Source organism: Neolamprologus brichardi, chromosome 8, assembly GCF_056152115.1.
Source record: "Neolamprologus brichardi isolate AB-2024 chromosome 8, ASM5615211v1, whole genome shotgun sequence".
Lineage (NCBI taxonomy): Eukaryota > Metazoa > Chordata > Actinopteri > Cichliformes > Cichlidae > Neolamprologus > Neolamprologus brichardi.
In genome coordinates this window covers 9,967,765-9,981,316 of record NC_142111.1, presented here as the reverse complement: position 1 = coordinate 9,981,316, position 13,552 = coordinate 9,967,765, and the positions used below count along the sequence as shown (strand labels likewise).

The window sequence follows — 13,552 nt, the reverse complement described above, 5'->3', positions numbered from 1 at the left end:
TGGTGCTTTTTTTCTTTTTTTTTAATTGAGACTTTAAAGAAAGGTTTCCAGCAGAACAAACAGATATGACTTCACACATTAGGTAAAGCAGTGCATCCATTAAAATCTGTTTGCATTTAATCATAATGGAAAAGAAATCTGTTCAAGTTGGGCCAAAAAATGTTTAAATTTTTCACTTAAAGGTAAGTAGATCTGAACTTGATCATTTCTGAACCTACTGCTTCACATGCTGACACAAATTCTAAAGATATTGTTTATTTGCAGTATGTTAAAAAGAAATCAAGATAGAAAGAAATGATAAAGAGACTTGCCACCAATATAGATCAGAAGATTTCACTTATACTGAAGAAAGTAACCTGTAACCTGATCACTTATGATAATAAAAAAAGACAAAAAAGGGAGGCAAGTTGGATACTAATGCTAACATCTTTAAAACCTTTGAATGTAAAACTTTAAGTGGGTTTTAGAGAACTAAGTACTGAAGACCATTATGTGGACAGACATTCAAGAACTGCACTGAGACGGCGAAACGAAATCTTCAAGGAGGGAGATGAGGAGGGGGGAAAAACCAAGAAACTACTTGACAAGACTAGGCTTTTTCAGACAATTAGTCAGCCTAGAATATATTTACAGACAGATTTTTTTTTTTTTATCAAAAGACCATCAGATAATAATAAAAAGAACATGGACCAGTTACATTTTTATGCTCCAGTCCAGCAGATCAGTTTGCCTTTTCTAGTGGACACATTTCAGGGCAGTAACAAGACGAGGGATGGACTGGATACAGACAAGTCACCGAGTTACAGATGTGGGTATTAAGAGTACACTCCACTACTGACCAATAACCTGCCAAATCCCCAAAAATCTGATGTATCTGATGCTATTAAAAAAAAAAAAGAAAGAAAGAAAGGAAAAAAAAACCAACTAAACAAAAAAACTCAATTTTATACTTGATAGTATGTGTGCACTCTGGCTGCACTAAAGCAAAGAAAGGAGGCAGGCGGGAAAACAGAGGGGTGGGGTGTCGAGGCAAAGTGTTTAACATTAGGATATTATAAATGGACAGACGGGAGGGGGCTGTGGTGTTGTGGTCATGGATGGAGTTTGGTCTTCAGAGGTCTCCCACGTCTCTGTCGTCTGCCCTGCGCGAGTCCGACCTGCCGTTCATACCATCCCTTCTGTCTCGCTCCCGTGACCGGTCTCTGGATGAGCGGTCACGGTCCCTGGACGAGCGCTCTCGATCTCTGGACGACCTGAGCGACAAAACAATATGAGATATTCAGGTTAGTAACACAAATACAAAAGAGCAGTTGAAAAAAAGAGAAGGATTGTATGTGTAAAATGCCAAAACACAAGCTTGAAGCTGGATAAAGGGCTCAAAAAAGAGCCCATGTAATTGTTGTTTCCTTTTATTTTCACCGACTGTTCTTAGGCGACGCAATCAGTATCCCACAGATTTCCGTGTGTTTGCTCAATTCTCTTTCACGGGAGTATAGATTAATAAGGGTTTTCGTCTGTGTTTACTTGTGTCTGGAGCTCTGCTCGTGGCTGTGACGGTGTCCTCGGCTGCGTGAGCGGGATCGGCTGCGATGCCGTCTCCTCCTCTCCCTGGAGCGTGAGCGGGAACGGCGCCTGTCTCGTGACGAAGAGCGTGAGCGTCTCCTTCTGCGGTCACGAGAACGGGACCTGGCAAAGACAGCAGACAGCATATTTCATTAGCTCACTTGAACAGAACAAATCGGACTCATAAAAGCCTGGAACGAATGAACTGACAGATAGAAGAGGGAGCTTCCTCACCTTCTGTGCTCTCTGCTCCTTGATCTTGTCCTATAAAATAAAACCACAGAGTTAAACAGTAAAACACGCACTGCTGTAAATGTCATCGGGATTTTAACATCGGCACTCACCTCCTCCTCATCCTTTCCTCCTTCTCCCTTTCTTCTCGTCTCTTTAAGCGCTCCTGATTCCTCTTCTCTTGCTTCTCGACCACAGTTTTCTGATAAAAAGAAATAAATAAAGTCAAAACAAACAAATATCTAAAGCCTTTACATCATCCTCCCTTTCTAGCGAGTATTCAGCACCATGTCACTCATATTTTTATGAGTTGGCTGTAAACAAGGTATACACACCTTTAGCTGGTCCAGTTTTTCTCTGATCTGAATGAAGCCGAGGTGAAGCTTCCCGCCAAAATGGTCAGCCAAACGACGGTCGTTGTCATGGAGACCAAGGTAAGCAGAGCACACCTCACACACCCGAAGCTTCTGCTGCTGAAAGCTTGAGGCTGGCATGGAGTTTCTATATTCTTCCTGAAATGGTTCAAGAGGGAATAAAAGAGACAGCGAGGTGTCAGAAGTTCAGAGAATTAAGAGACGGAAAGCACCACAAGCTTGAAGTTCTGAGAGCTCATTCCTTACCTCTGCATCCTTCTTCTTCGTGCGCACCTTCTCCACCTCTTGCAGGACCTTCTGAGCCTCATCCACATTGCCCTCAGCTCCGAGCTGTTCAGCCTTGGCCAGGAGCTTTCCTATTTCCTCATTTAGCTCATGCACCTTCTCTGCCTACAAAACAGCCACACCAACACAAGAGACAACAGGTTATGTTGAGCGAAAAAACACACTGACAGGGTCCACTGGATGTTGCATAAGGAAAGACAGACTTTATGAAGCATAAAAATGTTGCATCATTCACCTTTGCTGCCACCTCTGCACTGATCTCTTCTTGGGTCTCAGCCAGGCGCTTCTTGGCCAGTTCTGTCCTCCGATCGCAGTCCACAATAAAAGACTCTAGGTGATCCACTGCCTGTAGGAGCAACACCTTTTATTAACACACTCAGCAGTCACTTTATTACTTAACTTAACTGCTTGGCAAATACAAATGTTTTGATTTGCACTTGCATCATTTCAAAAACGCTTTTGGCACGAATGGTGCTGACTTGCAAGACAGATAGATAGACACTTTATTCATTCTCAAGGGAAATTATTGTGTTACGGCAGCACGATAAAGAATTGTAATAAGAATTGAACTACTTATTGTAAAGTAAAAGTGCCACAAGCGCACACCTAGGGCCTTAAACCGTGAGAAAAAGCAATTTTTTTAAATATGCACAACATTGATAAAAAAAACAAAGAAACCATAAAAATGAGTTAAAGAAAAGTGAAAAGTCTAAGATTGTGCAACTTGCATTAATAAATAATACGCACACAATAAATCAGGGAAATAGCTGCAAGAAGGTATAAAAAAAAAAAAGACTTCCTAAAGCATTCTTTTTGAAAGCGGGCTTAAATCATTTTAAGGGAGAAGGAGTTCTGCTGCCTCGGTAGTGTGGAGTGGAGCGTGTGAAATGGGCCATGATGGAGAGCAGTTTGTTCAGTCACCTCCTGTCCCTCACTCACTCCAGATTATTATTAATTAATAATATTATTAATATATCATTAGTAAAAGGAACCTCACTTACATCAAGCTCAAAGAAAAGATCTCTCTCCTTGGAGGCAATTTCATAATCAGCCCGAAGTGCCAGGTCATGGATCTTAGTGCACTCCCCCAGGTCCATGCGCTATCACCAAAAAAACCCAAAACAGACAGACATGAGTTATGCTGCATAAACTCAAACATAAACAAATTATAATGTAAAAAAAATGACTGCAAAAGTTAAAGACACTTATAGCACTTTTTTTTTTTCCTTTCTGAAATTTCTTTCCAACCTCTTAGAAATGAACTGAGTTTTTAAAGCTTTCAGGATGGGTCAAAACTGAAGTTTGTCTCACTTACAGTTCCAGAGAGGATGTCATGTGGGCAGCAGTTGAGAAGGTGACTTTTGCAGACTCGTTCGTCAGTGAACTTGACCCTCTGCCGCGTCTCATCCCCTGAAACAGCCCAAAAGAAGAACCAGTGAGACAGCCCTCACATACTCGATAACAGTGGCGAGGTATCCAGTGCTTCAATACATATTAATGTAATTGTACTACATACCACAGTTCCATTTAAATACTTTGTACCTATCCAAATGAGTAAAAACTATTTGTATATTGCTGCTTGTCAGGGTTTTCATTGTACTTTATTAATGTAACATTACAGGTATCCATTAGTAGAGTAAATGTGCCTCTACTGGACTATACTAATGTATTAATGCAGTAATAAAGGTTGTTTTGTATGTGTGTGGTACTTTGTTCTTATTCTTAGTGCTTACCTTACCCAAGCCTCAAATGGGTTATTATCAGAGCCTCAACTCAGTTAACTTTTTATAAGGCTCAACGCCCACTCTATAATGAGGGTCAAAGGATTGGGCTGGGAGCGGTGTAAAAACATTATAATAATACAATTTAGGTTTCAGTTAAGTCGTGTCAAGTACAGCTGCTACCTTAATGCTGTATCATTTTCATTAGAAAATGGAAGATGGCCACTACGACTATAAATAGATTTAAAATTTTAAAATCAAATGTTCCAGCCAAGCCTTTATTTATAACTGTGAACATTCAAAGGAAATTCAAAACAAGGATGCAAAAGAAATCCAAGGAAAAAAATTTAGGTTATACACACTGCGACTTGCACCACATACTGTACCCTTCTGCATCTTCAAGACCTCAGCTGCAGAATTTTAAACCCGCTGTAGAAAAGTATAAATGGGAACAGTTTTCTCGCGCACACCTGTAGTAAGAAGTTGGGAGTCATACACAAGTCAGATTGTAAATGCTGTGTGCAAAGTTTTTTTTTTTGTGTGTGTGTGTGGACTGACTGCTAAAATTGCCTTCTGAAAACAGACGTGTAATGGAAAACTGCTCGTTTGGACTCAGCGCGACCAGACGTCTTAGCTCAAGCTGTGTGATACTACTTCAAATAGTAATACTAGTGCCACTGAAGATTTACCCATTTGTGTGATTTTTTTTTTTTTTTTTAAGAAAAAAAAAAGGAAAAAGGCTACAATAACTTCCGGAAGGCAAACAAATTGTTTGGATATTCACCATAACAGCTTTAAAAATTATGTGTGACTCACGGCTCGATGAACATGAGGCTTTTCTGCAACTCCTTTGCAGATTGATGTAGGCTGGCAAAGATACACTGAACCTTAATGAATAAAATAAAGGGGCCACAATTGTTCAGTCTGTATGCAACAAAAGTATGGGAAGAATTTGATATCATATCTCATCACACATACACCCACAAGCTCACCACACAAATTCACTCTTACTCTAAAGCTCAACTTGTTAAAAAAACGAAGGAAAAAAAAAAGGCTCAGAGCTTCAAATTTTACACAACCAGCTGTCAGAATAAAATATTTATAAAAACGGCAGGGCTGCAAGAAACTGCAGTCAGACCTGACAGCTGATATATTTACACACACATACATACATTTAAATTATGCTTCTTCAAGCGTGTATTATACATGTGTTTCTAACGTTGCACAGCACCGATGTTACAGGTTATGCTGCATCTATTTATTCTATTCTAATCTGCTGCTGTAATAATGTATAACACGTCCAATTAATCCCAACTATGGGACTAAATCGGGTTATATTATTTGCCAATTAATGTTTGTATCCAAACGGCTGGAAGCTACTAAAAAAGAAAACACTTCATTTAGGACGTCTGTCCACTCATTACTGCGATAATCAAAATTAACGAGCATAGTATTGCATTCCGTTTCTTTTTAAATAAAATCTATTCTCGAGTTAATTTCGAAAGTGTTTTATTATCGAGTATATGAGCTAAATTATTTTGTTCGTTTAGAAAAGTGTTTCATTTTGTTTTTAGAACTCCTGCAAGACCGACTGCAAAGTAAGGTCTGTTTATCGTTTAACCCTTGTTTGGTGTGAGATTACGCTTTATTTAATCAATACAGCCATGACGACTAATGCAAAGATACTTGATCTCAAATCTAAGCAGTACTGACATACATGGAATTCACCTGTAAGAGCACAGTAATGAAGAAACGTGATACTGGTTTTAGTGACAAAGTGTAATGAAGAAAAATCTATCAGAAAATATGGGTGGAAAAACATTTTTATCCGAAAATATATTATCCAAGATATACATGAGGCAAGCTTCCATTGTTACGTTTTTGTAAGCAAGGAAGGAAGGAAGAATAATTTTTCTCTTTCTAAACACTGAAAACCCGAACACCGCACAAGGGTTAAAATTATGCCAATTAAACAATATAAATGGATACAGTAGATATCTGGTTTACCATTAACTAAACATTAATTAACGCCAGGAATATAATCTTGTACACTGTCCAATGCATCCTAGCTCGGCGCCTCACAGTCCACAACAAGTAGCTACGTTTAGCCAACGCACATTACAAGCTAGGAATTTAGTAAAACCTAGAAGTAATAAAAGGGAAACTACAACCTATTAAACTGCAATGAGCCACGTTGGATGCAAACATTAAATCCTCTCATTAATCCTTAACAGGCTGCCTGAATATAACGTTACTTTGTCCCACAGCCCTCTGCAGTACATCCATTCATGCAGCTCTGTCCATCACACGCCAACACAAGCCAGCCTCAGCAGTGGCTCCATCTTGGCTAGCTAGCTCGGCTAGCATGCTACAGCAACTCACCGTCCCTCGCTGTTCCCATCAGCTGGTCGAGCAAAGCTCTCATTTGAGCTTGGGCAGACATTACTGCGGTTCCTCCGTCGACAGGGTTAGATAAAAGTCAATCAACTTGAAAACGGTTCCTCTGTTTTATCGGCTTATTTGAGAATTTATTTATCCAAGCATCTCCCTTTGCTGCTTCTCCCTCTATTTCTTCAACTCGCCCGTTTCCGTCCAATATCCGGGAAATGACGAAACTATTGTAGCCTCGCTAAACCAGGAAGCCCCCAGATTCCGTCTAAACGTGCCAATCGAAACGGCCAAGAACGAGAACAACAACCAATCACAACACGTTGCCTTATAGACCCTGAGCTATGACTATCAGGCAACGGCTTTTTGCCATAGGCATTCATCATGTTGAAGCACCTCTTGCTACAAGCATTACCCAAATGTAGGTAAATGAATCTTAATGTTAAGGTTTATGTTGTTTCGGAGGTTTCAATATTATTTAAATGTGTACATTTTCAATGTTTAGCGCTACCTGTCAGACAAATTCGGGGTACGCGAACCTGTGTAGGCCGGTGGGCTTGCCTGTGATTTGTTTACGCAACTGGGGTTGACAGGCAGTTTTGTTAGCCTGTGTCAGGCCTGCTATCTAAAGTTAGCCGCACCAAAGAACGCAGGAGTCGGCGGTGGAGAGTTAAAGTAAGAAAAACCTTATCTGTATCTGCTTAAACTATTGAATTAACCTCAAATCGAGGGCCGCTTTCTGTGGTAATATTACACATAGTCCCTTTTTTCGGGGCTGGCCTTCGTTCAACAAGTTAGCAAACTAATCCACCCAGGTGTTGAGGGTAAACTTTTTTTAAATACCTAATCTCGTTAATATAGATAGCTATCCGGAACTGACTAAGGCGAAGAAAAGACTTTCACGGCACGGTCTCGGGGCGTAATATAATTTTGTGCGAGTCTGTTTGTAATATGCATAAGGAAGTTTGTAGCACACGCCCTTATTTTTCTTTTTTTACGTGTGAGTAATAAGCCTGTTGCTGCAGAACAAATAATATGGTGTGCAATCCTGAGCGATGTTTATTATGGGTCTGCTCTTTTTGTGCTGAGAAGCGTCTGGATCTGTGCTGGCACATCTGAATAAGCAGAGATTCACAAAGGTTGATGCAGCAGAAATAGCTGGACTACTAGACACTGCTGCCTCCAGTATTATTTCCCACAGAGTGTATCTGTGAATGCCAGCGAGTTTTGTATGGTTACTTTGACACATGCAGGTTTATAATCCGCTCCACACTGGAACTGTATATGACAATTTGTATTTGCAGTGGTATGTATTTACGTAAGTGTTTACCATAATCTCTTTTCTCCTTTTAGGCAGGTCAGTGGGCCAGTAATGCGTTAAGGCAGGGATGGAGACCACAGACCAAGCCACTGAGGGCGACCCTCTGAAGACAGGAGAAGATGGTGCAGAGGCAGGAACAGTACCATCAGCAACAGAGCTGAAGAAAAAGAGCTGCAAGGAGTTGGGTTTTTCCAAACTGTCTCACTGGCGAACTGCAGTCTTTTTCTTGTCCTTGTTCCTTTGCCTCACCATCGTGTTTGCCTTCTCCTTCATCATCCCCTGTCCCGTGAGGCCACAATATCTCGTTACCTGGAACAGTTCATTCCCTGGAGCAGGTGAGTGCAATTATATGCCTTTCACTGCTTGACAGTGTTATAGTTGCGAGATAATTAGGCACTACTTTCTCTTTTCTTCACCACAGCAACCTACAACTTCTTAGCTTTTGAACATGCAAATGAAGACAAGGTGATGGATGTCTTGTTTGTTCTCAAAACCACAGAAGTGACACAGAACAGATCATGTGCTAATGAAGGTAGAGACTGATCCTCTGTGTATGAGAATACAATACACCCATTGTGTGTTATGTTTGTTTAGAAAAACTGTGGGTTTTCCAGGTCTATCCTCACCATGCGTGTTTCTGTTGGCACTGGATGGCACACATGGAGAGAACCTGTGGGACTGTCCGCTGGAACCCGACTTCCACTGGGCCCAGTGTGGCCTGGAAAGAGAAACGGGCAGAACCTGGGATTGTCTGCTGTCCCATTCTGACAAACTCACAGCCATCGACAAACGTACAGGTTAGTGAAAAAACAAACTCGATGCAAGTAGTGGCAAATCAAATCCTTTATTTAATTAAGAGGAAGAGAAATGGGGATTTTACTGGCTAAGAAAAAAATTGTACCCATTTCCAATTTGTTAGCGGCAACAAATTACTGACATACCATTTAATGTAGTGTTCCTGAAGTCTAGTTAAAGAAAGGAAGTAAAGCAATTTTAACTTCTAAAGATCCGTTTTAGGTAAAGAAAGATGTGTTTGGTAACCTGCGTTGTTACTGTACGGTGTGGTTGTCTCAGGTACAAAAATCTGGCAACAGTCTCAGCCTACTGGGCTGCGCAGCTCTGCGCCCGTTCTCAGTGTCCCAGATCTGGATGGGGACAAAGTTGGTGATGTGGCTCTGGTGGCATCTGATAACACACAGGTAAAGGTGAAGTTAAAAGTTATATTATTCTGTTTCTTGGTTTTTGGTATATTTTATTATGTTTTTCTCTTGCTGTAACAGGACTCAAAGTGTTGATATTAAAGCAAAAATGGAATCGTCCCAGTCTCAGTGTCTCCTGTCATATCTGCAGACTCAGCTGGTATTGCTCTCAGGGAAGACAGGCGACCAAATCGGCACTACGGTGGTTCTCGATTCCACAGAGACAGCCAGTCATCTTCTGCACTGCACTGAGAAAGGTTCTTACTACGTACTACTGCAAAAAGGTTTGTGTATGAAATCATCTGTGACAGTTACTCTGCAGGCAAACCGGTTGAGCAGGTTCTCAATGATAAGTGTTGCATTTTGTCCAAGTACAGTTGCAAAACTCAAACTGTTACAGATTTTTTTTCATGCTTAGTCATAACAAAAGCTGAATAATAACAGCTGCACTGTTATACCTTTTATAGGATCACCTTTAGTCTAGGCTTAAAAGATTATGTGAATCTTTGTCCTGTAACAACTTATTTAAAAGTTGAATAAAGTCATATGTTCTGATTAATAATAACTTATGGACCCAAAGAAAATTACCCGCAGGCATTAGATGTCTACAAAGGAGGTGGGTCAAAGAGATTTGGTGAGGTTTCAGGTGTGCATCGAACGCTTCAGTAACAACATTTTTGGAAAAGAAACGTTATCATAGAGATGTTTGTTAAATATTGATATTACCTGATATTAACTTTGCTGCACTTTTTAACAACAGTTCTTACAGTGAGGCTCATTTACTGTAACATTTCACCTTTACTCGCTTTTCAAAAGCTCTGATTCGTCAGCTTTTAGTTTTCTTCCTGTTGTTGATTCTAGGGCAGGAAAGGGAATTATTGAGTGAGTGAGTGTATTTACTCGTAGACACTGGGTTGTATGGCTGGGCACTGTGGAAGATCGCTGCCAAGGCTAAAGCAGGGATGGATATGGGTCTGAAGAAGGACCAACACTTGGAGAGAAATGCCAGTGGCACAGACGGCCTTGTACCCATCTACGAGTAAGAAGGAACTTTGATTATCACTTCTACAAAACCGCCTGTTCTCATGGGGATTTTTACCTTGAGACTTGCTATTTGTTTCTGCTTTATAGGTCTGAAGTGAGTCGAATGCTGAAAACCGATGAAACGGATGATTCATCCAACCTGCTGGTTGTGGCTGGGAAGGAGGTGGCATTGCTTGATGGGAAACATTTGGAGCTACTGTGGAGATTCAACACCAGCTCAGTCCTCAGGTAAACCCACTGTGTATGCTTTAGATTTCATGTGCATAGAATAAGAGGAAAGTGCTTAGTTACACAGCACAGCAGCTTAATTACTGCCTCAGTACAGAGTGCTTACAAGGTCGATACCGCTGAGATTGCTGGACAAATGCCATAATGCCATGGATACAGAAAGGGAAGAAGAAGAAGAAGAGCACTTACCTACATCTTTCCTACCATAATGAATACATGGCATGCATTAGTGCAAAAACATAATCAGTGTTTACAGATACACTAACATTTGTGATTCTAAATTTAATACTTCACCTAAAAAAAGTTAGGCTATTAAGTAATTACAAAAACAAAAAACATCTTTATTTTATTTATTTATTTTTTCCCCTGGTGAGCAGCAGTCATAGCGGTGCAGCACTTGCCTCACAGCAAGAAGGTCCTGGGTTCAAATCCAACATCTGGCCGAGTTTGCATGTTCTCTCCATGTTTGTGTGGGTACTCTGCCTTCCTCCTACAGTACAAAGACATGCAGTTTGTGGACTTAGGCTCATTGGTGATTATAAATATGTGTGAGTGTGGATGCATGGATGGTAGAGCTATATCATTTATAGACCTGGAAAAATAGTCCCTAAATGTGCTGTAGACATGTCCATATCCACTAAATAATTTATACATCACATTAAAATAATATATTTGCTCAGAAGTCAGATTTTGTTAAAACACAACAAAAACCAACAATCTCAAACATTCAGTATTAAATTCTGGTCATTTTTGTGGGAGAGCAAAATAAATATCAAAGTAAACCATTTGTTGTTATTAACTAGGACTCGCTGGGTGGAGAAACAGCTTTTTCTCTTTATTTTTTTCAGTGAACCCTCTTTTGGTCATTTTAACAAAGATGGTTTAATAGATGTTGTCATTGAGGAGGATATTGGCAACAACACAAAGAGGGTAAGTTAAATTGAAAACGTTACAAACAGTTTTATTTCGATGCCTGACTGCTGGCATGAGGTGATCAGTGTGAATCATAGAAAAACTAGACCACTTTGGTTTTAAATGTAGATAATAATCCTGGATGGGAAGACTGGCGGTGTGCTGTGGGAAGTCCAGCTCTTGGCCAGTCCTAATTCCCCGAGACCCGCTTCCATTGACACCACCAACTACTTCTCAGTCTTCATGTTTTGGGGCTTGATGCCCTCAGAGTCAAACTCATCTGTAAGTACACTACCTTTATGAAAATGATCATTTTATACATTTGACTGGTTTGATCAAAGATTCAGAAACTGCTCCCTGACAGCTGCAATGTTTTCCTTTCAGGAACCAGTAACAGGTGAACGACGCTCTTACATGCTGCATCCTCTCTATTCGAATGTTCTCCTCGAGTCAACTAATGTCCTAGACCACATTATAGCATTTAAAGGTACCTCTTGTTCTTGTTTTCACTTTGTTCTAGCAAAGTTATTACTGGTACGATGTATTTCCAGGGTGTATCTGATATCCCCGTGTTGGTGTTATACCTGGATTATCTTAATTAATGTTGGTCCAGGTTCAACGTTGCAAGTGACCAATCACATGTTGATGACATAGTTTTGTGACTTGGAATAAAAAATCCAAGCAACGTGATTGGTCACTTGCGATGTTGAACCTGGACCAACATTAATTATGATGTTTAAGAAACAACACAAGGAAATCAGATCGAGCAGTGTTTTTTTTTTTTTATTTATTTATTTTTGGGTAACTTATATATTTTCATTGTAGCCACGCTGATGGAGCGTGGGCGCCATGCTGCCTACATCCTGCTGATAGGCCCTAAGGAGGAGGGAGCCGAAGGCACCGTGGTTCTCAGCAAGCGCAAGCTGAAGGAGGACGTTCCCGACAGCAAAGTACTCCGTTTTGGCGACGGGACTACAAAATCCAACGAGGACATTAAAGAGGCCTTCAACCGACTCCGCTTTAGCGATTGGTGAAAAGACCGGCTGTAACCTGTGCAGTATATCCTCGGTTTTATGCTGACTTAACTTGATTTTCAAAACCAAAGTTGTTGTACACGAATTGTGACTTTCCAACTGCTGACCAGCAAAGAAACTCCTTTATCTTTAGAAGACTTTAGGTTGATTTGCTTTGACAGGGATGTTCTCCAGTGGGCAAACTGGACATTGTCTGTATTCACTCTTCTTCACTGCATATCCTTCATATTGTCAAGACTCTAAACCTGTATAGAATCAGAAAAAAAGCTGCTGTTCACTGACAATCACTCTACTCAGACTGCTGTTCTCCTGCTGATAAACCCATCAGATCTGCCTTTATGTATTGTTTCTAGCAATTTCATGCATTGGTGCAATGATCATTAAAGACAGTAGAAGCTGGACTGTTCAGATCTATGCAACTGTATGTTACGCTGTGCTTTAAAGGTAGCAGATGCATGCCACTACACAGGCTTTTGAGTGTTTCAAATTAAAAACAGCCTAAATAAAATAGATACACAGTTTTAAGGCTGGTTTATGGTGTAAACTAAATGTTATGTGTTAAATTTGTAAGGGATCCTGTCTGTGAAAGTATCAATAAGGCACTCTGGCAGTCAACAGTACTGATGTTGACATCGATGACCCCTTATCGTTACTTACTTAATCCAACATGCTGTAAGATGTAATGCTATATAACGCACACTCACAACACTTCCAGTCAATGCTGTATCAAATAATAGAGTTATTGCTGTGGTTGAACAGCTCCTTATGAAGCTGTTTTCCCTTGGTAACTTATATTAAGGTTGAAAACGAGGTTCTTATTTTTGCTGAACATGGACATATTGAACCTGTGAAAGAGGCCTTTATTGGAGATGACTTTACTTTTTGACTTGTAATGAAATGTTTGGATTTGAGCTATATTAAAATATTTTTAAAGAAATTGCTTTTGTTTAATCTAAATGAATAAAAACAGGCCGTTTGTCGCCATCTTGTGGACGCACACACAGAGTGCAGCAAAGCGCGGACAGACCGTCGGGGCAGTACCGTGCAGTTTACTCCCTAAATACGTGCACCGCGTCATATATTTACCGTGACGCAAGACTGCCGTGGGGCTCCTCCTGAATACATGTGAGGGGATTGAGAGCCTCTCCTTGTAGGGAAATGCTTGGAATTTTTATGGAAAGCCGCACTTGATGCAAAATAGGAGAAGGCGCCGAGACTTGGCTGGAAGGGAGTGGACCCGCGTGGACAGCGA

At 40.5% G+C, this 13,552-nt stretch overlaps 2 protein-coding genes across 5 annotated transcripts; one reads left to right on the top strand and one right to left on the bottom strand.

The window, feature by feature from the left end:
- Nucleotides 1–6: 6 nt before the first annotated feature.
- luc7l (LUC7-like (S. cerevisiae)) lies at nucleotides 7–6,770 on the bottom strand. 2 transcript variants are annotated; one of them, XM_087845400.1, is made up of 10 exons: nucleotides 6,557–6,770; nucleotides 3,769–5,061; nucleotides 3,455–3,553; nucleotides 2,689–2,799; nucleotides 2,415–2,558; nucleotides 2,130–2,306; nucleotides 1,908–1,996; nucleotides 1,798–1,827; nucleotides 1,525–1,686; nucleotides 7–1,253 (listed from the first exon to the last, which is right to left on the bottom strand). In XM_087845400.1, the coding sequence occupies exons 3-10, from the start codon at nucleotides 3,548–3,550 to the stop codon at nucleotides 1,112–1,114; spliced, it is 951 nt and encodes a 316-aa protein (XP_087701526.1). In that variant the 5' UTR covers nucleotides 3,551–3,553; nucleotides 3,769–5,061; nucleotides 6,557–6,770; the 3' UTR covers nucleotides 7–1,111. The 2 variants fall into 2 exon arrangements, with proteins under 2 accessions (XP_087701526.1, XP_087701525.1); XM_087845399.1 differs by having other exon boundaries at nucleotides 3,769–3,863.
- Nucleotides 6,771–6,903: 133 nt separating this feature from the next.
- On the top strand, nucleotides 6,904–13,237 carry fam234a (family with sequence similarity 234 member A). 3 transcript variants are annotated; one of them, XM_087845397.1, is made up of 12 exons: nucleotides 6,904–6,987; nucleotides 7,916–8,218; nucleotides 8,305–8,415; nucleotides 8,498–8,680; nucleotides 8,958–9,088; nucleotides 9,234–9,366; nucleotides 9,989–10,121; nucleotides 10,214–10,354; nucleotides 11,203–11,284; nucleotides 11,396–11,548; nucleotides 11,651–11,753; nucleotides 12,092–13,237. In XM_087845397.1, the coding sequence occupies exons 2-12, from the start codon at nucleotides 7,951–7,953 to the stop codon at nucleotides 12,298–12,300; spliced, it is 1,647 nt and encodes a 548-aa protein (XP_087701523.1). In that variant the 5' UTR covers nucleotides 6,904–6,987; nucleotides 7,916–7,950; the 3' UTR covers nucleotides 12,301–13,237. The 3 variants fall into 3 exon arrangements, with proteins under 3 accessions (XP_087701523.1, XP_087701524.1, XP_087701522.1); XM_087845398.1 differs by lacking the exon at nucleotides 6,904–6,987 and adding an exon at nucleotides 7,118–7,237 and having other exon boundaries at nucleotides 8,958–9,082; XM_087845396.1 differs by lacking the exon at nucleotides 6,904–6,987 and adding an exon at nucleotides 7,118–7,237.
- Nucleotides 13,238–13,552: the final 315 nt, after the last annotated feature.

Bases quoted from the DNA above. Each gene is read 5' to 3' on its own strand.
- luc7l (XM_087845399.1), bottom strand. From the start codon at position 6,617: ATGTCTGCCCAAGCTCAAATGAGAGCTTTGCTCGACCAGCTGATGGGA. The intron at 2,559-2,688 runs GTGAATGATGCA...GCTGTTTTGTAG, and splicing joins GTGCAGAGGTGGCAGCAAAG to GCAGAGAAGGTGCATGAGCT. The intron at 2,307-2,414 runs GTAAGGAATGAG...GAACCATTTCAG, and splicing joins CGAAGAAGAAGGATGCAGAG to GAAGAATATAGAAACTCCAT.
- fam234a (XM_087845397.1), top strand. From the start codon at position 7,951: ATGGAGACCACAGACCAAGCCACTGAGGGCGACCCTCTGAAGACAGGA. The intron at 8,416-8,497 runs GTAGAGACTGAT...TGGGTTTTCCAG, and splicing joins CAGATCATGTGCTAATGAAG to GTCTATCCTCACCATGCGTG. The intron at 8,681-8,957 runs GTTAGTGAAAAA...TGGTTGTCTCAG, and splicing joins AGCCATCGACAAACGTACAG to GTACAAAAATCTGGCAACAG.